Source organism: Lacerta agilis, chromosome 8 (genome assembly GCF_009819535.1).
Source record: "Lacerta agilis isolate rLacAgi1 chromosome 8, rLacAgi1.pri, whole genome shotgun sequence".
Classification (NCBI taxonomy): Eukaryota; Metazoa; Chordata; class Lepidosauria; order Squamata; family Lacertidae; genus Lacerta; species Lacerta agilis.
In genome coordinates, this window is record NC_046319.1 from 80,589,143 (window position 1) to 80,615,887 (window position 26,745).

The following is a 26,745-nucleotide window of genomic DNA, read 5'->3' on the forward strand; positions in this document are numbered from 1 at the left end:
ATGTCCTCCAGATGTTTTGGATTACAATCCCACATCAGCCCCAGCACCGTGCAGCTGTTCTCGCAGGTGTGATGTGAATTGTAGTCTAAAACTTTAGGTGTACACACAGCTCTTAGCTAGATAGTCTTAGCTGACATAATGGCAACTCTTGATGTTCTGCCTGTGCGTACAGTCACAGAGTTGTAGAACTGTAGAGTTGGAGGGACCCCCAAGGGTCATCCAGTCCAACCCCCTGCGATGCAGGAATCCCAGCTGAGGAATCCCTGACGGGTGGCCATCCAATCTCTCCTTAAAAACCTCCAATGTGGGCGAGCCCACCATCTTCTGAGGTAGTCACCTCCGCTGTCGAACAGCTTTTACCATCAGAATGTTACTCCTAAGGTTTATTTGGAATTTCCGTTCTTGCAATTTAAACCCATTGGTTAGAGTCCTCCCCTCTGGAGCATCAGAAAACATCTCCCACTTGGCAACATTTGAAGGTGGCTATTTGATCTCCTCTCCGTCTCCTCCAGTGGCCTTTTGTTTTGTTTTGTCTCCAGCCAGGTGGGCGGGGTACAAATAATAAATTATTATTATTATTATCCAGCTCCTTCAACCGCTCCTCATAAGGCCCTCAATCATCTTGGCCGCCCTCCTCAGCACACCTTCCTGCTTGCCAATGTCCTTCTTGAACTCTGGTGCCCAGAAGTGCCATCTTCCCACTTGAACTCGCTCTCCTGAGAGGCAGGGATAACCACCAACGTGGAAGGCTTTAAGAAGAAGAAGAAGAAGAAGAGAAGAGTTTGGATTTGATATCCCGCTTTATCACTACCCGAAGGCGTCTCAAAGCGGCTAACATTCTCCTTTCCCTTCCTCCACCACAACAAACACTCTGTGGGGTGAGTGGGGCTGAGAGACTTCAGAGAAGTGTGACTAGCCCAAGGTCACCCAGCAGCTGCATGTGGAGGAGCGGAGATGCGAACCCGGTTCACCAGATTACGAGTCTACCGCTCTTAACCACTACACCACACTGGCTCTCCAGGATTGGACAGATTCATGGAGGAGGAGAGGGTATCGGTGGCTACTAGCCCTCTGCACAGAACACCAGTTGCTGGAAGCCACAGGAGCAGAGACGGCTCTTGTGGTCGGATCCTGCTTGCTGGTTTCCAATTAGGGTCCCTGATTGGCCCCTGCAAGAACTAGATGGGCACTTGGCCTCATCCTGCAGGCTCTTCTGATATTCTGATGTTTGTTGTTGTTGTTCAGTCGTTCAGTCGTGTCCGACTCTTCGTGACCCCATGGACCAGAGCACGCCAGGCACGCCTATCTTTCACTGCCTCCCGCAGTTTGGCCAAACTCATGTTAGTAGCTTCGAGAATACTGTCCAACCATCTCATCCTCTGTCGTCCCCTTCTCCTTGTGCCCTCAATCTTTCCCAACATCAGGGTCTTTTCCAGGGAGTCTTCTCTTCTCATGAGGTGGCCAAAGTACTGGAGCCTCAACTTCAGGATCTGTCCTTCTAGTGAGCACTCAGGGCCGATTTCCTTGAGAATGGATAGGTTTGATCTTCTTGCAGTCCATTCTGATGTTATGTTCTGATAAAGTTCATTCAGTGGAGATGCCAAATCCTAATGTTGTTGACACATTTCTGACAAAGGTCCGTATAATTAAAACTATGGTTTTCCCAGTAGTGATGTATGGAAGTGAGAGCTGGACCATAAAGAAGACTGATCGCCGGAGAATCGATGCTTTTGAATTCTGGTGCTGGAGGAGACTCTTGAGAGTCTCATGGACTGTAAGAAGATCAAACCTATCCATCCTTAAAGAAATCAGCCCTGAGTGCTCACTGGAAGGACAGATCCTGAAGTTGAGGCTCCCGTACTTTGGCCACCTCATGAGAAGAGAAGACTCCCTGGAAAAGACCCTGATGTTGGGAATGATGGAGGGCACAAGGAGAAGGGGATTACAGAGGAAGAGATGGTGGGACAGTGTTCTCAAAGCTACCAACATGAGTCTGACCAAACTGCAGGAGGCGGTGGAAGACAGGAGTGCCTGGCATGCTCTGGTCCATGGGGTCACAAAGAGTCAGACACGACTAAACAACAACAACAATGTTGTTGGGTTTTTTCTGGCTGAACACCAGATGGCACCTGAATCCTGCCTGTTCCTTCCTTCCCTTGGCTCCCAAGAAGACTTTTTCCTTCGGGGTCATCTCCGTGGAGCAAAAGGGCTGCTGGTGGCACTTCTACAGTTCACCACCCACCCAGTCCACTTCCTCCTCCTCCTCCTCTCCATAACTTTATCGGTGCCCCAGATATTACCAGTGGAATCGGCCAGGGGAGCCAGTGAGAGAACCCTCACCCTATGGGTTGGTGCTAGTAGAGGAGAACCATTTGCAAGCTGCAGCTTTGTCTGCCAGAACCGCTTTATCCCACGCCGCCCCCCCCACCCCACTTCCCCGCCGAGCTTGCCAACCTGTGCGCTCTATCCATGCGCAAAGGTGGCGCGCAAGGGTTAATGCCTATCCATGCGCAAAGGTGCGCGCAAGGGTTAATGCCCAGCTGGTTGGGGGGGGACGGGGATTGGCTGCGGCCGGAAGCCAATGGGGAGTGAGCATGGAGGCTGAAAGTCACCCTCGGCAAGGATTTGGGTGGGGAGGGAGACGGGAGGGTGACAGGCAGGCCGGCCTTGTCTCCATGCCACCTCGCAGCCAATCGCAGCCCGGCGGGGCTGGCTCCCCACCACTGCGGCGGCTGAGCATTGGCTGCCGTGCTTGGCAGGGTGGGCACACCGTCAGAACCTGTGCAACCACCCCGAGGGCCAGGCTGGGTCATGGTGCCCCTTTGGTGCACTCTAGCCTGCAAGAAAGAGGAGGCGGGGCGCGGGGGTGTGTGGGGTTGGTGCATCATTATCAGAGACACAAGGCTTAGATCACCCCCTTGCCAGGTCCCCTGCTTGCATTGCTCCAAAATGTCAACGCCGGTCCGGCTGCAAACCCTTTGTTGCAATGGGTGGCACACAATACACGCGTGTGCAAGAGGCTTCACTTCAGACGGCGCACCTTTCCTTTAGATTGAAACCTTTCAGGCTGGGAGGGAAACGCGTGCAGGGAGCGAGGCCTGTTCCAAAGATGAACGCAGGGCAGGCACCTGGCAAATGCCAGGCCTCCTGGGCCTGAGAGCGGTGGTATGGCAGCCATTGTGGGCCATGAGATGCCATCTCCGATCTCTCCTCGGGCTCAAATTTAGAGAAGAACCTCAGCCTCTGCCAGGTCCAAACACAGGGGGTGTGTGTGTGTTATGGGCCACTTGGCCCGGGCCTCCGATTCCAAAGGGGGCCTCGGTCAGCATATTCACAATCGCTCACCTTTAATTTAAATGTAAATACTTTAAAAAAAACACACAATTCTTTATTGATTAAAATCATACATATACATACATATACATCACATACATTTTACATCTTTTAGTAAGCATATACGTCTAACTACTATTCAAATACACTCACACATACTTAAACTTCCAATTATCCTCATTGCATTTTGTATTAATACATTTGTATATTGTACAGTTATATATATATGTCAGTTATTTCTTAAATTTTTCTTCTTCTTGTTTCTTTTCATTCATTTATTTACAGGTTCAGGCCATATCTGCCTTTAGGATTCCGTTTATACCATTACTCTCTTAAGTATTCTTTAAATAACTTCCATTCTTTCCATATTAAATGTAAATACTTAGGGGAAAGGACTATTTTAAGTATTAAATGTAAATACTTAAAATAGTCCTTTTCCCTATGTATTTATTTTTATTAAATTTATTGATTAAAACACAATGCAAACAGTACATTCTCGCATTAACATACAATATCATATCTGTCATACATTTCCCATTTTTCCACCCCGTCACCAAGCACCCCTCTGACTTCCCTCCGTACCTCTTTCGACTTCCGTTGTAAGCTGTTTTGTTCACTATCTGCACATTCTTAGTTTCTGTAAACTGTGAATGAATCTTCCAGCAGTTAGTTTCATTGAAGAATCCCAGGTCCTGGTTATGAGAAGAAAAGGAGGGGAACTTCTCTCTATCCACTTCCTTTCTCCACACTGTACAATCGTCTTTAGTTCTTTATGTAAGTTAATATTTAAAATTCCTCCGTATCTCTTACTCCGAGCATATTAGCGCCTCTTTCTTTGAGCAATGTTTCTCCGTATACTCCTCATAACATTCCCTATGCATTTTTTTAAAAAAGCACTATTGTATATCTATATTTTCCATTTTGCCTTTATATGCAGATACGGTTCAAGCCTTGACATTCCCAGGGTAAAAAAAAGGGGGGGACACATTATCTACCTGGCCCCGGGCCTCTGCAAGGGCCTGGCCTTTGCACACTTGCCCCTGCGTGCAACAGGATAGCAGCGGGATGCTGAACATTTGAAACGTGCTATATTAGCATCACCAGAAGCAAGGATTCGCAGAGGTTTTCTAGGAGAGGGAAAAGTCACCAGAACAGTTGCCTTTGATGGTTTCTCGAGGCACCTGATAAGTTATGCCTGGCTGCAGCGGTTCTGGATGCTTTCAGAAGAAAGCAGGTTCGTTTTAATGGCATTAATATGTGTTAATAAGGATAGAACTCGTGGGCATGCAATGAAGCTGAATGTCCGAAGGCCCCGGACAGAACGTTTTAATTCACGCAGCGCGAGGTTAAAACTGTGAATGAATCTTCCAGCAGTTAGTTTCACTGAAGAATCCCAGGTCCTGGTTATGAGAAGAAAGGGAGAAGAAGAGTTTGGATTTGATATCCCGCTTTTCACTACCCGAAGGAGTCTCAAAGCGGCTAACATTCTCCTTTCCCTTCTCTCTATCCACTGTCTTTCTCCACACTGTACATAACTGTATATGCCCCTGTAATGCTCCCTTGAGTGCTCACTAGAAGGACAGATCCTGAAGTTGAGGCTCCAGTACTTTGGCCACCTCATGAGAAGAGAAGACTCCCTGGAAAAGACCCTGATGTTGGGAAAGATGGAGGGCACAAGGAGAAGGGGACGACAGAGGATGAGATGGTGGGACAGTATTCTCGAAGCGACTGGCATGAGTTTGGCCAAACTGCGAGAGGCAGTGAAGGATAGGCGTGCCTGGCGTGCTCTGGTCCATGGGGTCACGAAGAGTCGGACACGACTGAACGACTGAACAACAACAACAATGCTCCCTTATCCCTTTACTACCTTTCTTTCTAAGCTAATCCTAGAACTGCAGAGTTGGAAGGCACCCCAAAGGCCATCCAGTCCAACCCCCTGCAATGCGGAAAGCCCAGGTGTTGCCTTCCTTCAGGGGGCCTCGCTCAAACCCCGTTTCTTTGCCATCGTGGAACCAGAGGCAGCCTCTAAGGGAGTTCCCAGGAATTTCCCTCCAACTAGAGAGCCAGTGTGGTGTAGTGGTTAAGAGCGGTAGACTCGTAATCTGGGGAACTGGGTTCGTGTCTCCACTCCTCCACATGCAGCTGCTGGGTGACCTTGGGCTAGTCACACTTCTTTGAAGTCTCTCAGCCCCACTCACCTCACAGAGTGTTTGTTGTGGGGGAGGAAGGGAAAGGAGAATGTTAGCCGCTTTGAGACTCCCTAGGGTAGTGAAAAGCGGGATATCAAATCCAAACTCTTCTTCTAGCCCCCCCCCCCGTCCTGCTTAACTTCAGCAAGGCCCTCAGACCCCATTCCCTGGGACCCCCTGACAGCACCCTTGGATTTCAAAGGAAGTCCCAACTCTCAAACCCCTAAATTAGGAGAGAGGTTTTTTTTATATATAAAAAGAAAACAGGCACCCAAACTCTCCTTTGGGAATTTTCTGTTTTGAAACCGGTCCAGGGTTTGCCACTGCACACAGACAGACGTTTGTGTCAGCAGAAACGCCCTCGGCTGGGCCATTTCTGCCGTGCCCCTTTCAAAGAGGGACGAGAGAGCCCAGCTGGCAACGGGTTTTGCCAGGCCAGCACAGCTTTACGCGTCTAATTATTAGGGAAACCGGGGGGGGGGGGGACGAGCCTGCCCAGGAAAATGGATTGCCCATCTGCGTCCTCTAAATGTCAGCGACAAGGGCCCACTTCACCCAAGCCGGCGCATTGACGCAAACTGGAGTTCAGGTCGAGTGCCGAGATAAAGCCAGATTTAAGGGGAAGTTCTTGTGCAAGTTCTCCTGATCTGATTTTGCAGCAAAGAACCCTGCTTTCCCTAAGGTGGCTTTGTAAACATTTCAGGTGATCTGTGACCATTGGCTGTGTTGCCCAGGTGAGCTGATGGGAGTTGTAGTCCACAGCAGCTTTAGGGCACCAGGTTGGGAGAGACTGTTTAATTCATCTTTTATTCCACAGCTGAAGGCAGTAAACATCACAACTACTACTACTATTATTCATATACTGTATTTTTCGCTCCATAAGACACACTTTTTTCCTCCTAAAAATTAAGGGGAAATATCTGTGCGTCTTATGGAGCGGATGGTGGTCCCTGGAGCCGAATTGCCCAGGGGCCAAAAGAGGATCGTGCTTTTTATTTTACAAAGACAAAAAGGGGTGTTGAAAGGACCCCGCTCAGCAGCTGATCAGCAAGGGATCGGGAGAGAGATAAGAGTCCCCGGCTCCCTTTCAGCCCCGCCCTCCATTGTTGAATGTGCTGCAGAGGGAGGTTGTTTGTTTCCCCAGCGACATGTGACTGGCTGATTAGATTATCTGTCTGGAAACTGTAGAAATGGCTCCCTTTCCTTCAGAAGCTGCAAAAATGTGAGTTGAACCCCATTAAAAATGGGGCTTTTCCTCTTTGCTTTCCCCCCTTTGCAAAAGGAGCTTTGCTTTTCTCCCTTTGCAAAAAAGCTGCAAAACTTTTAGCTGATCCTCAAAAAAAACCCAGGGCTTTTAGAGGAGGAAAACCAGAAATTTTTTTTTGTTTGTCTCCTCCTCTAAAAACAAGGTGTGCCCTATGGAGCAAAAAATACGGTATTTCATTTATATCTCACCTATATGGTTCTTCCCCATCCTCATTTAATCCTCACGACACCCCTGTGAGGTAGGTTAGGCAACAACTGGCCCCCAAGTTCACACCCATTGAGCTTCACAGCCAAGTGCTGATTTGAACCCAGGTCTCCTGGGTCCTAGTCTGACACTCTAACCACTGCACCACACTGCCTCTCACACTTGCTCCTCTCCCTTCCTTTGTATCCTCTCAACAAACTTGTGAGGCCGGGGGGGGGGGCGGGGCGGGGCGAGAGAATGAGTGGCTCAACGTCACCCAGTTTGTTTCATGGCGAGGTGGGAATTTTAAACAAGGATTTAACTTATCCGTTGTTACCAGCCGAACACTAACCAACAAATTTAGCTTCCTAGTGCCCCAAAGAGTTTCTCAGAATTAAAATTCTGGAAACTCTGCATTCGGATACAATCAAATTTAAACGTCGGTGTGATTTCACCGCAGTTCTTCTATCTGCCAGTCCAGTCCTGTTCGATCGTTCCGACCCGCTTTTCAGCAGCTTTGCCGCAAGCAGAAAGGATCTCTTGATCTTCTGAGCTCTCAGCCAGCTGGCAAGATCACTTCTGGGGCAGTTGGGCGAGGCTGCTTTTTTTTTGGATAAAAAAATATTTATATACTGCTGTATCATGGAAACATATCACAGCGGTTTACAACAATATTAAAAAAAAAGTAGAACAAGTTTGGTCTCAGAATGTCAGGTCCATCCGTCTCTGGTCGGCTTCCCACATGCAGGGACAATGGGGGGAAGCCCAAGTCTTATTATGGGAATCTATTTTAAGAGCGTTAAGAATAGCCCAAGGCTGGATCAGGCCAAAAGGCTCATCCAGCCCAGAATACTGTACTCTTCTCTCAATGGCCAACCAGACTTGTGCGCAACAGCACACTAAGGATTCCCAGAGTTCGGTTTTAGGATTCAGCTGTGGCATGTCACAGAACAAAAGGCGCAGCTCTTGAGCACATGCAGAGCGCTACTGACTGAGCAACCCCAGCCCGCTACCTCAGGAACCCGGGTTCAAGGGGTGAGATTTCCAGCTCAAAAAAAAAAAAAAACAACAATTGTGCGTTGCAAGGCAGGTTTAATTTCAGTGGGGCTTCTGCAGGAATTGGGGAGAGCAAGCCGGCACACGACTCCCAGGAACCACCTTTGTACACACTTCTTCAAGTGCTGAAACAAATATTCCTGCGCTAACAAGTTCCTTCCTGGGCTGTTTGCCTGCTATGCCACCCCTTTCAGAGAGAAGGCAGCTAGGCTGCAGAGTTCTGCATGCTTCCCTGGGCGCAAGCGCCACTGAACTGAGCGGCCTGTTCTGCTGGGAACCTGCGCAGGAACAGATGTGCGTCTTCCTGTTCATTGCTGCTGGAGAGGCAGTGAGCAGAGTCACCCTAGCCAGGAATTTCTGCCCTGAAGGACTAAAGCTTTGACCCCCCCCCCCCCAAATACAGATGGTGATAATAATAATATTTTTATTTATTTATATGCTCCCATCTAACTGGGTAGCTTCCCGTCCACTCTGGGTAGCTTCCAACAAACTCTAACACTCTCTCTCTCTCTCTCAAGACTGATTGCCGAAGAATTGATGCTTTTGAATTCTGGTGCTGGAGGAGACTCTTGAGAGTCCCATGGACTGCAAGAAGATCAAACCTATCCATTCTGAAGGAAATCAGCCCTGAGTGCTCACTGGAAGGACAGATCCTGAAGTTGAGGCTCCAAGACTTTGGCCACCTCATGAGAAGAGAAGACTCCCTGGAAAAGACCCTGATGTTGGGAAAGATGGAGGGCACAAGGAGAAGGGGACGACAGAGGATGAGATGGTTGGACAGTGTTCTCGAAGCGACTGGCATGAGTTTGACCAAACTGCGGGAGGCAGTGAAAGACAGGAGGGCCTGGCGTGCTCTGGTCCATGGGGTCACGAAGAGTTGGACATGACTGAACAACAACAATGCTATAGTCAGGCATGTCCAACTCCCAAGAGACTGCGATCTACTCCCACTACAAAAAAACTGCCAGTGATCACGCGATTGACCAGGGATGCCCGTGATCAACTGGTAGATCACGATGGATCGGTTGGACATGCCTACTATACTGTATATCAGGCATAGGCAAACTCTGGCCCTCCAGATGTTTCGGACTACAACTCCCATCATCCCTAGCTAACAGGACTAGCGGTCAGGGATGATGGGAATTGTAGTCCCAAACATCTGGAGGGCCGAAGTTTGCCTATGGCCGCTGTATATTAAAAACGTTGTGTTCCGCCCTGCAACCCCATGGTGAAGGGTGGGCAGCAGTCTAAATAGCAATAGAAGTTGTTGTTGTTCAGTCGTTCAGTGTTTTTTAAGGGGTGAAGAGCAGAGCAGTCTTCTCCAGCCTGGATATTGCCAGACTTTTGAACTACAACTCCCATAAGCCCTCCCCCCCGCCCAGACAGTGGGGCTGATGGGAGTTGTAGTCCCAAATGTCTGGCGGCCCCCCCCCCAGACTGAAGGAGCCTGCTTTAAGCAAACCAGAAAACCTTGAGGACTAGCTGCTTCCCAGTTCTAATTACAAAGTGCTTTAATTTCCAAAAGGAAAGGTGCTCGGGAGGCCGAGAAGAGAAGGCTTGCTTAGGAGACTTCCCCTCAGATTCCAGATACGTGGTGGAGGTGGGCTTCTTGCTCAAGTGTGCAAAGGCAAGGCACTCTGCAGATGCTCAGAGGCAGCCAGAAGTGGGTAGCCAGAGCTCAGGGACGGAGTCTCGCCGCAGCGCGTACCCACCGAACTCCAAATAACCCAGAGGAAACGCTCCTAAAAACATTGTCGTGTTTAAAACATCCCACGTCTTAACGATCGATTCACCCCCCTCCTCCAGCCGTTGGAGGGTTAAAAAAAAAGGCACACCCCCCCCTTGGCCACATGATCAGCGGGTGCCTGGATCCCAGTGACCAATTGCTGGAGAGCTTTTCCGCAACTCGGATGTTGTCACGCCTTTCTCACAGTCCAGCGGCGCACTGGCAGGGAGTTCCGCAGGTTTTCCCCAAGGCAAGCAAAAAAATAATTTTAAAAATCCCAGCCCGCTTTGCTTTTTCGGTCTGTTCCGGTACAGGCGCCCCGTTCGCAGCCGCGTCACTTTAAGACAATGCTACATGAGCGTTTTTGCCTTTGAGAATCTTCGCGTGCAGAGGCTGAACAAAGCAGGCCAAAGAAACTGATTGTTACCTGCCGCTGAGCAGCTCAGGTGACGTACAGAGCCTCGCACACTTTTAATTACGTTCCAAAAGAAAGAAAGAAAGAAAGAAAGAAAGAAAGAAAGAAGGCCCGGAGAAGCTTCCTTCCCTTCCTCATTCCAGCTGCTGAGTGAAAGCTAAGTGCATTTTCTCAAAGAAAAGCACTCTGCACACGCTCAGGAGCACGCTCTTCATTACGCCTTCCCGAGAGTCGGCATCCTGGCTTTGAAAACGGCGGGGGCCGAAGGTGGCGGCCAAGAGAATTGGCCCCGATCTCCCTGCGCTCTCCTTTGCTTGCCGTTTTCCTCTAAGCCTGGTTTTGGATTAAGCGGGGCGCTCTGCCCATGCTCAGAGGCACCGCTCGTTACCAACACGCGCCCTCCCCATTGACTGTGTGGTGCGGGGGGGAGAGGAGAGAAAGCTCCTTCTGCTGGCGCTCCAGGGCGGCGTCCCTTTCCAATCATAATTTTCCGCGCGCCCTCGCCCCGCTGCGCGTTTTTACGCAGGCGGCGGCGGCGGCGGCGGCGGCGCCTTTAAGCGGCACCCGCTTCCTCCGCCTGGCGTGTGTGAGTCGTCCGGCCCAGCCCAGCCTCCTCCTCCTCCTCGGCGTCCTTTTTCCTTCCCCTTTTCCCCCTCTGCTCCTCCTCCTCCCTCCTCGCGGTCTCCCGGCGGCGTTGGCAGGCTCCTGCGGGGGGCGCTCTCTTTCGGCTTCCTCCCGAAGCCCCCCCCCCCTCCTAACCCCGACCGCCTCCAGCCTGCCTGCCGATGGCCGGGAGCCCCGATGGCTCCCTCTCCGCCAGCCCGGAGCCCCGGCAGCCTTAGGTGAACCCCGCCTCGGCCGGCGCAGGAGCGGCGGCGGCGGCGGCAGAGCCACCGAGCTTTGTGCTGGCGGCGGCGGTGGCAACGACGACGGGAGGGGGCCTGACGGTGGCTCGGATTGCGCCCGCCCGCCTTGGACGCCCGCATTCCGGGCGGACCTCTCTCCCTCCGCAGCCCTCCTCCCCGCTCGGGAGCCTTATGGGGGGTGGCAGGAAGCGCCTCTGCCCTTTCCTGCCTGCGGGGAGAACGCGGCGGCCGGGCTGGGCGCGCAGGCTCTGAGAGGCAGCCCCGGCACGAGCAACTGACCAGTGGCCTTTGCAGCAGCAGCGGCAGCAGCAGCGGCGGCAGCAGTCTGCCCCCCACCCCACTCCAAACATGAGCCCCCCCTTGGGGAAATAAGCCCCCTTTCCTCGGGGGCGCACGGAGCGCCTTTCGCCCTCTCCCCGACCCATCGCATCTCCCTCTCCAGCGCCCTCCGTCCGTCCCTCCCTCCGCCGGCCCGGTGCTTGGAGGCTTCTATGAGTGTCCGCTTGGGGGGAGGCCAGCAGGAAAGTAGCCCCCCTCGCCCCCGCGGCGTCCCGGCTCCGGGAGGAGGAAGAGGAGGAGGACGATGTCTTTGCGCACCGCGCTGGCGACGGGCAATGAGCGCAATGCCGAGACGGTGAGTCCCGTTTGTTTACCGGGCGCTGTGTGTGTGTGCGCGCGCGTGTAAGAGCCGGTGGGGTGTGTGTGTATGTGTGGGTGGACGGGGTGGGGTCGGGGTGCGCCGGTGGCCCCTCGTTTGGCCGGTGCGCGCGCCCGCCGCTAGCCAGATTGGGGGGGGGGGGCTCGCTTTTGCGCCCTCAGCCACAGAGCTGGGCACTGCGGAATGACTGGCAAGGCAGGAACCTTCTCCCCCCACCCCCGCCCGCCCCATCCCCCAATCACTAGGGCGGGCAGGAAAAATCACCACAGGCTTTTTTCTCCCATCGATCCGTTCCGGGACGGCTGAGCCAAGCCTGGCGTTGTTTTCCGGAGACGGGTCTCGAGGTGACCCACCGGGCCCGGCTTCTCGGATCTCTCTCCGGGGGATGGAGCGCGCGACCCCAAGACCTCCTTCTTGCTCTTCTGATGCGGCCTGAAAACACGGGTGGATAAGCCGCAGGGGGTGGGGGGAAGAGGGGGACACACCCCACCCTCCTAACATTCTCCCTCGATTTGGCAAAGGATCCTCCCGTGAGGAAGGCCTGATGCCATCGGCATGGGCATGGTGCCCAGCCCTTAATGCCCGTTTTGCTTCCTCTGGCCTGCTGTTGTTAGGTAACATTTGGGTTTGGGAGCCAGGAGGTTTGGCGGCTGTGGGTTGTGGTGGTGCCTGCCGGTCAGTCAGTCTGGCAGGGTGGGCTCTCTCCCATGCGCGCACACACCCCAGGTGGGCAGTCAGTAGGGATATTCACGCTGCTGGTTGGCAGAGCCCCAGACAGATGCACCTGTGTGTGGAGGGAGGGGGTCTCTCTGGGAAGGCAAGGGGGTGCTGCTGATCTCCGCAGAGCTCCATGCAGCGGCTTCTCATTTTGATGTGATGCAAAGGGCCTTTGGCTGCTGTCGTGGGGGCCTGGAGGGCAATCCTTGGAGAGCCATGGTAGGTTTTAGTGGGCGCTGCGGAGCCAAAGAGCAAACACTCAGACTGGGGCCTGTGTTCAGGATGCGGGTTCCCCCCCCCCTGTCATGCCAGAAGGCCCTTACACAATGGCAGGCCTACACAGAGAGAAAGAGAGAGGCAGTAAGCTGTGAAGTCGAGGGATTCTCAGCCATCATTCACCTGTGTGTTGTGAACCCCCAAAAACAGCACACCAAATTTACCCCGGAGGTTACAAGATGAACGTTTCCCAAGCCAATTTGTTCAGAGTGCTTGGTCTCTCGGCTCTGGGGAAACACTGTGTTTCCAAAATATCATTCCTCAAGGCTGCAAGATGGATGGCTACTTGGTGGATATTGTGCGGAGCTCTGAAAGGCCATGTACTGACCCTGCACGCAGCTGGGGGGGTAGCCCCTCCCTCTGCCAAAGTATGCCCAGTGGCACTTACAGAACCCTTCATGGCCAGCTCTACATCTTACTCTGAATATTAGGCGTTTGGCATTCCGGAAATTTTACACACACATGCACACACAAGTACCTAGCCCTTATGATGGCTTTGATAAGCCAGGAAATGGAATATGTAGCTTGAGATCTCGGGCGCTGCCGTGTGTTTGGGTGAGACAGAGCTCAGGGTGGCGGTGGCTATTCAGGGGGTGTGGGTTTCTCCTTCCCCTCCACCCATGTGGAGCAGAGGGTCCTGGGACAGGCATCTAGAGGCACCTTCCTTTAGGTTATCAGAGCAAAAAAAGAACCGACTGCTGGCCAGTGACTCACCCTGTCCAGCTTCCTGTTCTCACAGTGGCCAGACAGGTGCCTCTTCTGGAAAACTCTCGAGCACAACTACAAGTTTGGAGGTGTTTTTAAGCAGAGGTTAGATGGCCACCTGTGGCGCTATGGTCTAAACCACAGAGGCTAGGGCTTGCCAGTCAGAAGGTCGGCGGTTCAAATCCCCGCAATGACGGGGTGAGCTCCCGTTGCTCGGTCCCTGCTCCTGCCCACCTAGCAGTTAGAAAGCACGTCAAAGTGCAAGTAGATAAATAGGTACCACTCCGGCAGGAAGGTAAACGGCGTTTCCGTGCACTGCTCTGGTTCGCCAGAAGCGACTTAGTCCTGCTGGCCACATGACCCGGAAGCTGTACGCCGGCTCCGTCGGTCAGTAAAGCGAGATGAGCGCCGCAACCCCAGAGTCGGACACGACTGGACCTAATGGTCATGGGTCCCTTTACCTTTACGTATACTGTATTTACTCACACCAATAATATAATCTAGAATGAAACAAAATGACTGGACCTGACGGTCAGGGGTCCCTTTACCTAGATGGCCACCTCTCGTGTATGATCTGGCTGAGATCCCTGCATTTCAGCGGGTTGGACTAGATGACCCCTGGCGTCCCTTCCAATGCCACAGTTCTGTGATTGTATGGCATAACTTTCACTGATCCTGGAATAAATTGCTTTGGGGTTAGTGGCTGGGAGGGGTCACAGACACTACAGAATGCAGTTCTCGTGTATAGAAGGATGAGAGAAGGAACCCCCGACAATTTCTGCTCTTTTAATACAATAATCCCAGTCTTAAAACATACGCTTTTGTTCTTACCCAGAAGTAAGTCCAGTGGGTCTTACAACCAAAGAAGCATACAATAGATTCTGTTTTTTTACTTAAAAAAATCTCAGGTGAGCCACGGGATTCCTGGGTGGGCAGAGCACGTCTCTCTCGGCCTCGGTTCCCCAGTGTGCGAAAATCGTAACGAGAGCGGCCTACCTCACAGGCTTGTGGCAGGAAGGGACTAGAAGGGCCACGGCTCAGCGCTTGGCATACAGATGGTCCCTGGCAGCATCTCTGGGTAGGGCTGGGGGAGAGAGCCCTTGTCTGAAACCCCGGAGAGCCCATCTAATCAATCAAGAGGGACAGAGATGAGCCAGTGGTCCGATTCAGCGTGAGGCGGCTTCCTCTGTTCCTCGAGAAGGAAGTGTCGTTGGCCAGGCAAGCTGCAAAATGTACATGGTGATGATAATGACGATAGCAGTAATAGAAGAAATCTGTTATCCAGTCTGATAGGCGTGTGATTCCAGTTGCATCTGGCATGCATGAGAGAGAGAGAGAGAGAGGGAGGGAGGCATCTCTTCCTTCTCCCCCAGACTGTTCATTGTGAAATCCAGGTCTTCAGCCGTCACGGCCCACGTGGCTTTGAACGCGCAGGTGAGGACGGCTTCCAACCCAAACAACGCCAGTTCACACCTTTGCTGTTGTCATCGGAGGCATTTCAGGATCTCGGGGCCCCACCCTGTGCTGCTGCGGCGGCTGCTGTTAACTGTTCTCGCCAGCAACAAGAGCTCCTCTCTGTTGCAACCACCACCACTGCCGTGTTTCCATGGAAGCGAAATCCTTGCCACGGCAGCCACCACGTGGGCCTCGCCCCACAGCCTGCCCTCGGTGGCAGCCACGCTCAAACTCGCAGGGCGGCGGCGAGGAGAAGGGTGCCTCTGAGCATGCGCCGAGCCCTCCCGCCGCTCAGTGCCGAGCTCGCCTCCGCTCGCCTGAGGTTACGAGTTGGGGGCTTGGGGCCCCCGTGAGTGGTCTCTGCGGAAACGAGGGACACACCCAAAGGACAGCGATGGCCGCTGATGGAAAAGCTAACAGAGGGCAGGGCTATGGTTTTCACAGGTTTTGGGGTGGCAACTGAAGAGAAGATGGCCCTTGCAGTTGGCAGGTATTGCGAAGCCCAGACAAAGCCTTCTACTCTGTCGGAGTCGAGGGTGTGGGAACTTCTTCCTCCTCCGTTTCTACAGATTTGAGGCTCAAACCCTGAGATGCAGCCATTGTCCTCAAGGACCCTTAGCTGGAGAATATTTCTCTCCCCACAAAGTACCCTGATGCCACTTCAAACAGTCATGGCTTCTTCCCCCCCCCCAAAGAATTCTGGGAACTGTAGTTTAAGGATGCTGAGAATTGTTAGGAGACACACATACACACACACACACACACACACACACACACACACACACACACCTATTCCCCTCCCAGAGCCACCATGCCCAGAGTTTGTTTACTGCACTGATAGTCCACCTTCTTCTCAAGTGATTTACATGTTTATCCTCCTCTTTGTTAAATCCCCGCAATAACCCTGTGAGGTAGGTTAGGCTGAGAGGCGGCGACTGGCTCAGGGTCACCCAGTGAGCTTCATGGCTGAGTGGGGATTCGAACCCTAGTCTCCCAGGTCCTAGTCCGGCACACTAACCACAACACCACCCTGGATCTCATTGGGAAGAGGATTTGAGGATTAAACCTCTCTGAGAATTGTAGCTCGGGGCAGTGTTTGGAATTCCCCAGGCGCCAGGTGTGTGTTGCTACTGACACGGGTCCAGTTGCAAGCGCGAGGAGATTTCTCGCTTCCAGGGTTGGTTGCCGCAGTTTTAAAAACCTCTGCCTTAGTCCATAGTTAATACCATTTCCATTTCCACGGTGGTTTTCTCTTTCCTGAACACTGGGACAAGTGAATCGTTGTAAGACCAAGCCGCAGTTAAGCAATGTCCTTGAGATCATACAATTGTAGCGTTGGAAGGAACCCCGAGAGACATCTAGTCCAGCCCTCCCGGTCAACAGACATTCCGTTGTGGCGACCGCAACCTAGGTTTAAGGTGCTATTTGGGACCTAGCTTATATACCTGAGCTCCTAACTCTAGCTCTGGAGTGTGTGTGAACAGGGGTCTCCCAAGGTCTCTCGGCACCCTCAACAAAACTGCACTTCCCGCGATCTTTTTTGAAGCGGCGACTGTTTTGAAGTGGTGTCGTGGTGCTTAAAAGGCATGGTGTGAATGTGTCCGTAGACTGAGGGCAACCCACAGCTGCTCAGAGCTGCTGCCTGCCTGTGCGCTGTGTTTCCCCCCGGTGGTGCATTTATATGCCGCTTCGTGCCGAAATCGGCTTCTTTGCCTCCCTTCTCCAACGAGGCGGTCGCTGTGTCGGCAACTTCCCCACAGCATGGAGTGACCCAAGTGCCATACCGGTTTCTCTTGAAATTGCAGCTGGTTTTGCGGCCTCTGCACGCAGTTGTCTTTCGGGGTGAGGTGTCAGGGCAGGGCCCTGCTTCCTGGCCGGCCTCCCTGCTCTGTTGATCTTCCTGAATGAAGAAGCCGATAGCATTTCATCAGTTCGGCGGAAAAACACAGCTCTCCTCCCGCAACCTCGGCCAGGCGCTTTGGCCCACTACCCCCCCCCCAAATCTGCCGGGCTCCTGTTGCGGCTTGAGGGTTCCCTCTGCACGGAAACATTTGCGGCTGTCTGGGCAGGAGAAAGCCAGATCCTGCCCCAAGGAGAGTGGAATCCTGCGCTCAGCAGAAATCGCGTGAGTCAAGGGAACTTAATGGGGCCTGTTTGTTTGCTCCGGGGTTTCTCCTTTTAATGACTGCAATGGCTTCGTAAGGGAAGCAAACCTGTACTTTTGGTTTATTTTTATTTTTTTAAAAAGGTGTCTAGAAATTGGGGGCCCTTTTGCTCCCTAAGGGGGAAGCCCAGGATAAAAAGGGTAGCTTTTTACTGGGCCGGCTTAGATTGGCGTGGGAACATCTGAGCCCTTGGAGTTGTATGGAAGTTTTCGTTGGGAAAGCTGCCAATGTTTATATCTCCAAAGCTACACACACACACACACACTTCAGTCTTGTCTTTGCGTCTCCGAAAAAGCCAGGAGCTTTTCAAACTTGAGTGTCGGCCGGAATGTCTCATCCAAGTCTTGGGATTTGCTAGGTGATCTTTGAGTATCCCCGCTGCCTCTTGAACCTCGGCTGGCAACGTTGGCAAGGATCCTGGCCCACCCTGCAGGGCTCTACAGAGACCGTGGTGGTGTTTGTGAGGTGTGTTGAATGCTGCGGAGTGCGTGATCAACGCTGAATGTGCTTGTATTTGGTCTAATCTTTGCTTCGTGCTCCAGTCCCAACCTGGTTATTGAGTTTGGGCTGGGTTTAAAAACATGGAAGCGGATATGTAAGCTGGGAGCCATTTGTTGTTGTTCAGTCGTTCAGTGGTGTCCGACTCTTCGTGACCCCATGGACCAGAGCACGCCAGGCACGCCTATCCTTCATTGCCTCTCGCAGTTTGGTCAGACTCATGTTAGTAGCTTCGAGAACACTGTCCATCCATCTCATCCTCTGCCGTCCCCTTCTCCTTGCGCCCTCCATCCTTCCCAACATCAAGGTCTTTTCCAGGGAGTCTTCTCTTCTCATGAGGTGGCCAAAGTACTGGAGCCTCAACTTCAGGATCTGTCCTTCTAGTGAGCACTCAGGGCTGATTTCTTTGAGAATGGATAGGTTTGATCTTCTTGCAGTCCATGGGACTCTCAAGAGTCTCCTCCAGCACCATAATTCAAAAGCATCAATTCTTCGGCGATCAGCCTTCTTTATGGTCCAGCTCTCACTTTATGGTCCAGCTCTCACTTACCACATCCAGCTGGGAGCCATATGGCTCCTTATACCAAGGTTGCAGTTGCCAAAAATGGAATGTCTAGTTGCCATTGTGCCTGTTGTCTTTGTCCATGGAGTTTTCTTGGCAGGGATACTGGAGTGGCTTGCCGGTTCCTCCTCCAAGTGGATCACATTTAGTCTAAACTCTCCACTGTGACCTGTCCATCTTGGGTTGCCCAAGCTTCCCTGACTCATTCAAGCCCCTTCGCCACGACAAGGCGTGGAACCGGCAAGCCACTCCATGAAGGACTAGCATGTTCTTGGAGCGACTAGCATGAGTTTGGCCAAACCGCGGGAGGCAGCGAAAGATAGGCGTGCCTGGCGTGCTCTGGTCCATGGGGTCACGAAGAGTCGGACACGACTGAACAACAAAGAAAGTTGTCATTTTAGGGCAAGACAGCTCTCAAGTCTTATTTGTCAAATGATGAACTGACTGTGATTGATTCTCAGTTTAAACATCTGACTAGTTCATGTGACAACCTTGAGCTAGGGCACAAAATTTGAGAACTTAGAAGAAGAAAAGTCACTTCATCCAGGGACAGTCCACATGGATATTGGCATGTTCCAACCTTTTTTTCTTAATTGCTCCTGCTCAGGCCGCACAGAAAAAAGCAATTTGGTTCCAGAAATTCATTCCAGTTGTGCAGACAATATGTAACTGGTACAATTCTACAGGATGGGGTATTAGTGTGTGGAAACAGTCCAGGTATAATGATCCCCAGATACTGGAGATGTTAGGCACTATCCTGGTGCCCAAGCATCTTCACTTGGTCCCAAGTGATCGAAAGCCAGTATGGTGTAGTGGTTAAGAGCGGTAGATTCATAATCTGGTGAACCAGGTTCGCGTCTCCGCTCCTCCACATGCAGCTGCTGGGTGACCTTGGGCTAGTCACACTTCTTTCAAGTCTCTCAGCCCCACTCACCTCACAGAATGTTTGTTGTGGGGAAGGAAGGGAAAAGAGAATGTTAGCCACTTTGAGACTCCTTAAAGGTAAAGGGTAGAGGGACCCCTGACCATTAGGTCCAGTCGCGGACGACTCCGGGGTTACGGCGCTCGTCTCGCTTTACTGGCTAAGCCGCTTCTGGCGAACCAGAGCGGCACACGGAAACACCGTTTACCTTCCCGCCGGAGCGGTACCTATTTATCTACTTGCACTTTGACGTGCTTTCGAACTGCTAGGTGGGCAGGAGCTGGGACCGAGCAATGGGAGCTCACCCTGTCACGGGGATTCGAACCACCGACCTTCTGATCAGCAAGCCCTAGGCTCAGTGGTTTAGACCACTTAGGGTAGTGATAAAGCGGGATATCGACTCCAAACTCTTCTTCTGCAGTAAAGTAAGGATGGGAGACTGAGTACGTCACCATGGCAGTTTGGGGAGGGAGCTTTGAGGACAGAGTTTGTAACGGGGGAATAATCAGGAAACTGCGGCAGTTTGGCTTGGTGAAGCGCAGGTGTGGCCTGTCAATTTCTGAGCATCTCCACTTGTGTCTAGAGCAGAGACAGATTTTTGCGGAGCTCGACCTATTCGCCTACACCAGGTGCTGAGCCGAAAGGGCGCTGCCACAATGATGCGGAATGGAAGTCGAGAGGCAGGGGGGTGCCGGATTTTGGCCTCTCGCAGGGCGTTGCTGAAATTTCATAGAATCATAGAGTTGGAAGAGGCAGTTTTTTCGTCTAGCGAAGCGGCAATGCAAACAGCGGTTTTCGCTAGACAGGAAAAAAAATTTTGTCTTGCGGGGCAGCCTTCCGCTAGACGAATGCCTTCGTCTAGCGAGTTTTTCGTCTAGCGAGGCATTCGCCTAGCGGGGCACCACTGTATTTAAATTGTTATTATTAAGGTAATGATTATTTTTCTCCTTCCTAAGTACAACAGAATAGTTGTCCAAATATGAATGATTAAGCTATTGAACTGGGGATAAAAAACTAATATGAAAAGTTGTTATTCTAAAAATCTTCATCTGCTTGCATATTAAAGTTATACCAGCAAGAATTAGTCTTTATGTAGAAAACTGTGATTTAAATCAAGCCTCAGTTTGATTTAAATCAGTTTGATTTAAATCGAATCCACCCTGTTCCTGAGTCAATGTCCCCTTCTCTGGGGTCCTTGCCCCATCCCCTTGGCTGCCAGGGGAAGCTCCATCACATCCATCTGAGTCCTGCAATCCCTGCCTGCTTTCTCCCTGTATATCTTTCAGTCAAGTTAGCTGCAATTTGGGTTGGACTAGATGATGATGATAATAATAATAATAATAATAATAATAATAATAATAATAATAATAAATATTATTATTATTTGTACCCCGCCCATCTGGCTGGATTTCCCCAGCCACTCTGGGCGGCTTCCAACAAAAATCAAATACATTAAAATACCACACATTAAAAGCTTCCCTAAACAGCGACCCCTTTCCCCGTTCTGCTGCTCCACGATTCTGTGTTGGTGGAAGCTGTTTGGATTTCTTCTGTGGCCTTTTTTCCATTTTTTTGTGCAACGTCTAATAGGTACAGTGCAGGTGAAACTCGAAAAGTTAGAATATGGTGGAAATGTTAATTTCTTTCAGTAATTCAACTTAAAAGGTGAAACTAATATATGAGATAGACTCATGAAATGCAAAGCGAGATATGTCAAGCCTTCGTTTGTTATAATTGTGATGATTATGGTGCACAGCTGATGAGAACCCCAAATTAACAATCTCAACTTTGGGGTTTTCATCAGCTGTGTGCCATAATCCTCACAATTATAACAAGCAAAGGCTTGACATATCTCGCTTTGCATGCCATGAGTCTATCTCATACATTAAACTCCAGTAGCTAATGAAAACAATTGCTTGCATAAATGGGCTTTTGCACGATGTTCTAATTTTTCGAGTTTCACCTGTATTTGGTAACCGGTTTGGTGCTTTTTTAAAAAAAATTTTTTGCACAACGCAGCACCTTTCATCCTTCTCTGCCGCGCCTTGAGCAGATCCTAAATGAATAAACCCCCTCTCTCTTGCATGCAACATAGAGGCAGCCTCCTCTTTGCACACCTGTGTGTGTGTGTATGTGTGTGTTTGTCCTTCCGTCCCCTGCTGGCACCCAGCGCATCCTCTCGCCCTGCCCTCCGTTCCTTGTGGCGCACGGCGTGTTGTTTCCAGTGCATTATTGATGGGCTTTGAGGTGGAGGTTGCAGAGGAGAGTGGGGGGGGCCCTGTGTGTGGTGCTAGCCCCCCCCCTCGCTAGCCTGACAGGCGTCCTTCCTCGGCGTCCCACAATGCACCGAGGCATTCCTGAATAGCCTCCCGTGGGAATGCAGAGCGAGCCTTTCAGAAAGGCCAGGCTGTGACAGCGAGCATGTTTCCAACACCAACTCTCCCAACCCCCCCAAAAAAGAATATTTCCCAGGCAGCACAAAAATCCACAAATGCCAGGATGTTGTTGTCCCCCCCCCCCCGGGCTTGTGTGCGAGATAAACTTGCAAATAGGTTTTCCTACCCGCCACCTGCCTCCGTCTCCGGAACCACATTTGACCTTTCCTTGCTGGGGAGCGAGCCAGATTCCTGGTCTGCGCACCCCCCTGGAGATCCGGCTAGTTGCATCCCAGAATGCATCGCTGCCGGCCAGCACCGTCTCCTTTGGTTCACGTTGGCACCTGTTGCCGAGGGTGCTTAAGTTGGGGGGGGGGGATCTCTAATCCTCCTTCCCAGCGAGTTTCTCTCTCCTTTATTTTACAAAAGTTTAAAAAAACACAACCCACTAAAATTAGTAATTGGGAGTCTGGAACCGGGAGCTCTGATTTGGGCTGAGTTTGGCCTCTTTGGAGGAAGCCAAGGGAGTGGGGCGCTCCCAGAAAGTAAGAATTCCTGCCTGGGTGGGAAAGGGGGCTTTTGGCTGAATGTTAGCAGAGTCTCCTTTCGGGAATCGCACCCGTTTTGCTGGGAGGGATTCTGGTTTGAGATGGGCAGGAGACATGGATGGGAAGTCTGGGGTTGTCGGTTCGTTTGTTTTGTTGCTCTCGTTTCCCACTTTCTTCTCCAAGGAGCTCAAGATTGGCATACCTGGTTCTTCTCCCCCCCCATATAATCCCCAAAACAACCCTGGGAGGTGGGCTGGGCTGAGAGAGGCAGCGATTGAACTAGTGAGCTTCGTGGCCAGGCAAGTGGGGATTTGAATCCTGGTCTCTCCCAGGGCCATGTCCAACACTTAAATTTTTCTTTTATTATTTTGAGATTAAAGTAAATGAAGAAAAATAGTTAAAGGGTAAAAGAAACATGATATATAGGAGTTTGGCACTACCGTATTAAACTCTACACCAGTGTTTTTCAACCACTGTTCCGTGGCACACTAGTGTGCCGCGAGATGTTGCCTGGTGTGCCGTGGGAAAAATTGTGTTTATTTGATTCCTATTCAAGAGAATTACTTTATATATAGTCAATATAGGCACAGAGTTAATTTTTTTAACATTTTCTAATGGTGGTGTGCCTCGTGATTTTTTTCATAAAACAAGTGTGCCCTTGCCCAAAAAAGGTTGAAAAACACTGCTCTACACCACCCTTTGGAAGAAGAAGATGTACAGGAAAACACATAACCAGCTCTGTCGAAAGCAGATGAACCTAGGAACATAGGAATCTGCCTTATACTGAAAAATAAAATAAAATAAAAAATAGAAAATTCCTTCCAGTAGCACCTTAGGAACCAGCTAAGTTTGTTCTTGGTATGAGCTTTCGTGTGCATGCACACTTCTTCAGATACACTGAAACAGAAGTCACCAGACTCCTCCCCACTTTCTCACTATATATAAGGGTCTCGTGACTTCTGTTTCAGTGTATCTGAAGAAGTGTGCATGTACACGAAAGCTCATACCAAGAACAAACTTAGAATCATAGAATCCTAGAGTTGGAAGAGACCACAAGGGCCATCCAGTCCAACCCCCTGCCAAGCAGGAAACACCATCAAAGCATTCCTGACAGATGGCTGTCAAGCCTCTGCTTAAAGACCTCCAAAGAAGGAGACTCCACCACACTCCTTGGCAGCAAATCCCACTGTCCAACAGCTCTCACTGTCAGGAAGTTCTTCCTAATGTTTAGGTGGAATCTTCTTTCTTGTAGTGAATCCATTGCCCCGTGTCCGCTTCTCTGGAGCAGCAGAAAACAACCTTTCACCCTCCTCTATATGACATCCTTTTATATATTTGAACATGGCTATCATATCGCCCCTTAACCTTCTCTTCTCCAGGCTAAACATACCCAGCTCCCTAAGCCGTTCCTCATAAGGCATCGTTTCCAGGCCTTGGACCATTTTGGTTGCCCTCCTCTGGACACGTTCCAGCTTGCCAGTATCCTTCTTGAACTGTGGTCCCTAAGGTGGTTGGTCCCTAAGGTGCTACTGGAAGGAATTTTTATTTTTATTTTTTATTTTGCTTTGTTTTGACTATGGCAGACCAACACGGCTACCTACCTGTAACTGCCTTATACTGAGTACACCATTGGTCCATCTAGCACATTGATGCCTACACTGACGGGCAGCACAGGTGCTCCAGGATTTCAGGCAGGGAGTCTCTGCCAGCCCCCGCCTGGAGATGCCAACGGGGATTTGAACCCGGACCTTCTGCTTGCAAGGGAGATTCTCCGTCACTCGGTCACGTGCTTTCACCTTGAAAAGCGGGTGGACTTAAAATCCACAGTGCCATCTGCACTGCCTATGGTTTCTGCTGAGATTTAGGTATGTGTCCTGTTTGTTGTCGCTGGACAGATGCCCTGTAAATGTTGGCATAGCCCAAATACATATGCATATACATTCCTGTCCACCTAGCAGTTCGAAAGCACGTCAGAGTGCAAGTAGATAAATAGGTACCACTCCGGCGGGAAGGTAAACAGCGTTTCCGTGCGCTGCTCTGGTTCGCCAGAAGCGGCTTAGTTATACTGGCCACATGATCCGGAAGCTGTCTGCGGACAAACGCCAGCTCCCTCGGCCTATAGAGCGAGATGAGCACACAACCCCAGTCGTCCGTGACTGGACCTAACAGTCAGGGGTACCTTTACCTTTACACACACACACACACACACACACTGCATTTATTCCTCCGATAAGATCAGTGTGGCACACGTGGTCCTTCTTTGCCCTCCCTGTTTTATTCTCGCAGCAACAATTTGAGGAAGTTTATGTTGAGAGAGAGGGGGGGGAGAGAGAGAGAGACAGAGACTGAAGCAGGGATTCGAACTCAGGCCTCTCCAGACCCAGACCAGCACTCTAACCACTGCTACGGCTTTCTTAGCTCAGTCCTCCTATCAGCTTGTGAAGCCAGACCTCTGTGATCCAGGGAATAACTGCTTGTGGTTGAATGGAGTATGCAGAGATACCAAAGGGCTTTGTTCGTAAGGGCTTCAGCAAGGGTGCAAAAACATTTGCAAACTTCAGGGCTTGAGCAGAGTTTAAAGAGCAGTAGGAGGAGGCACCGCTCACTCTGTGGGGGTTTTTCTTTTACACACGCCCCACAAACTTTTATGCACTTCCTACAAACAAGATGAATTTTAACAGGGAGAAATGTAAAGTACTACACTTGGGCAAAAAAAATGAAAGACACAAATACAGGATGGGTGACACCTGGCTTGAGAGCAGTACATGTGAAAAGGATCTAGGAGTCTTGGTAGACCATAAACTTGACATGAGTCAACAGTGTGATGCAGCAGCTAAAAAAGCCAATGCAATTCTGGGCTGCATCAATAGGAGTATAGCATCTAGATCAAGGGAAGTAATAGTACCACTGTATTCTGCTCTGGTCAGACCTCACCTGGAATACTGTGTCCAGTTCTGGGCACCACAGTTCACGAAGGATACTGACAAGCTGGAACGTGTCCAGAGGAGGGCAACCAAAATGGTCCAAGGCCTGGAAACGATGCCTTATGAGGAACGGCTTAGGGAGCTGGGTATGTTTAGCCTGGAGAAGAGAAGGTTAAGGGGTGATCTGATAGCCATGTTCAAATATATCAAAGGATGTCATATAGAGGAGGGTGAAAGGTTGTTTTCTGCTGCTCCAGAGAAGCGGACACGGGGCAATGGATTCAAACTACAAGAAAGAAGATTCCACCTAAACATTAGGAAGAACTTCCTGGCAGTAAGAGCTGTTGGACAGTGGGATTTGCTGCTGCCAAGGAGTGTGGTGGAGTCTCCTTCTTTGGAGGTCTTTAAGCAGAGGCTTGACAGCCATCTGTCGGGAATGCTTTGATGGTGTTTCCTGCTTGGCAGGGGGTTGGACTGGATGGCCCTGGTGGTCTCTTCCAACTCTATGATTCTATGATTCTATACTCTCTTTAACCCACCCCACCCCCGCCGCTTTTAGGTGCCACGAGTCGGAGACATTTCCTTCCTGCCTCCCACCAGCACCCCTCGTGCCTGAACTTCTGTAATTCTAGTTCACAGCCTGTTTCAGTGCCGAAATGATCAGCACGTAGTTAAACCGTGGAACTCCCTCCCACTGGAGGCAGTGATGGCTACCCACTTGGACCGGGCAAATTCACAGAGGAGGAGGGAGCTATCCAATGTCTACTAGCCAGGATGGCTCTGCTCTCACTCTGCGGTCAGAGGCAGCAGTTGCTGGAAACCGCAGGAGGGGAGACTTGTGTTCAACCCCCCCTTCAGGGTTTCCCATGATGGGCATCTGGATGGGCATCCTGTGAGAAAAGGATGCTGGACTAGACGGGGCCCCTTTGGCCTGATCCAGCAGGAGAAGAGATGGAGGCGTGGAGGGCAGGGTTATCAATACCTCCTGGTCACGATGGCTGCCAGGAGCAGAGCAGTGTTAGAAACCTTGATATTAAACTTAGGTTATGGTCATAACAGGGACGCAGGTGGTGCTGCGGGTTAAACCACAGACCCTCTTGGGCTTGCCGATCGGAAGGTCGGCGGTTCGAATCCCCGCAGTGACGGGGTGAGCTCCCGTTGCTCGGTCCCTGCTCCTGCCAAGCTAGCAGTTCGAAAGCACGTCAAAGTGCAAGTAGATAAATAGGTACCGCTCCGGCTGGAAGGTAAACGGCGTTTCCGTGCGCTGCTCTAGTTCGCCAGAAGCGGCTTAGTCCTGCCGGCCACATGACCCGGAAGCTGTACGCCGGCTCTCTCGACCAGTAACGCGAGATGAGTGCCGCAACCCCAGAGTCTTCCACGACTGGGCCTAATGTTCAGGGGTCCCCTTTACCTATAGGGGTCCCTATGGTCACCACAACAGAACATCTGTTTGCCAGGGGGTTGGACTAGATGACTCTCGGTGTCCCTTCCAACACTCTAACCACTGCACCAAACCAACTAGTTAGGCCTTTGGTCTAATCCACCTTCTGGACTCTACTTGAAGTCCTGTCGTGGTTTGGAGAACATCGTAGGCACCTGTAGCCCTCTGCTCCCCTTCGGAGTTTCCTTCTCCCAAAGTAAGTTTTGTTTTTTACTCGAAAGAACTGAAAAGTAATTGACAGGTGCCACTTGCAATGAGAAAGTAACGTGGGGTGTTGCGTGAGCCCCGGCTGCACGTCTCTGGAGGTTGAGAAGTTCACTGTGCAGACTGGAGCAGGCTTTTGGTGGTTCTAAGTTATGCCACTTCCTTTCTGGCTTTGGGGAGTACTGCCACCTCCTCGCCCCCCCCCAGACAAGTTGCCATCTTATCGGCCGCTTCCTCCCAGAGCTACCTCCGCTGCCCCA

General features: G+C 51.1%; 1 protein-coding gene across 6 annotated transcripts in view; it reads left to right on the forward strand.

Annotated features, from left to right (window-relative positions):
- Window positions 1-11,070: 11,070 nt before the first annotated feature.
- The window catches only part of MARK4 (microtubule affinity regulating kinase 4), a 66,441-nt gene continuing 50,766 nt past the window's right edge, over window positions 11,071-26,745 (forward strand). For 3 of the 6 annotated variants that reach the window (XM_033158561.1, XM_033158563.1, XM_033158564.1), the window contains exon 1: window positions 11,071-11,669. In XM_033158561.1, the coding sequence (XP_033014452.1) occupies window positions 11,619-11,669 (51 nt within the window). In that variant the 5' untranslated portion in view covers window positions 11,071-11,618. The remainder of the gene's footprint in view (window positions 11,670-26,745) is intronic. The other 3 variants (XM_033158562.1, XM_033158565.1, XM_033158566.1) reach the window with 1 other exon arrangement.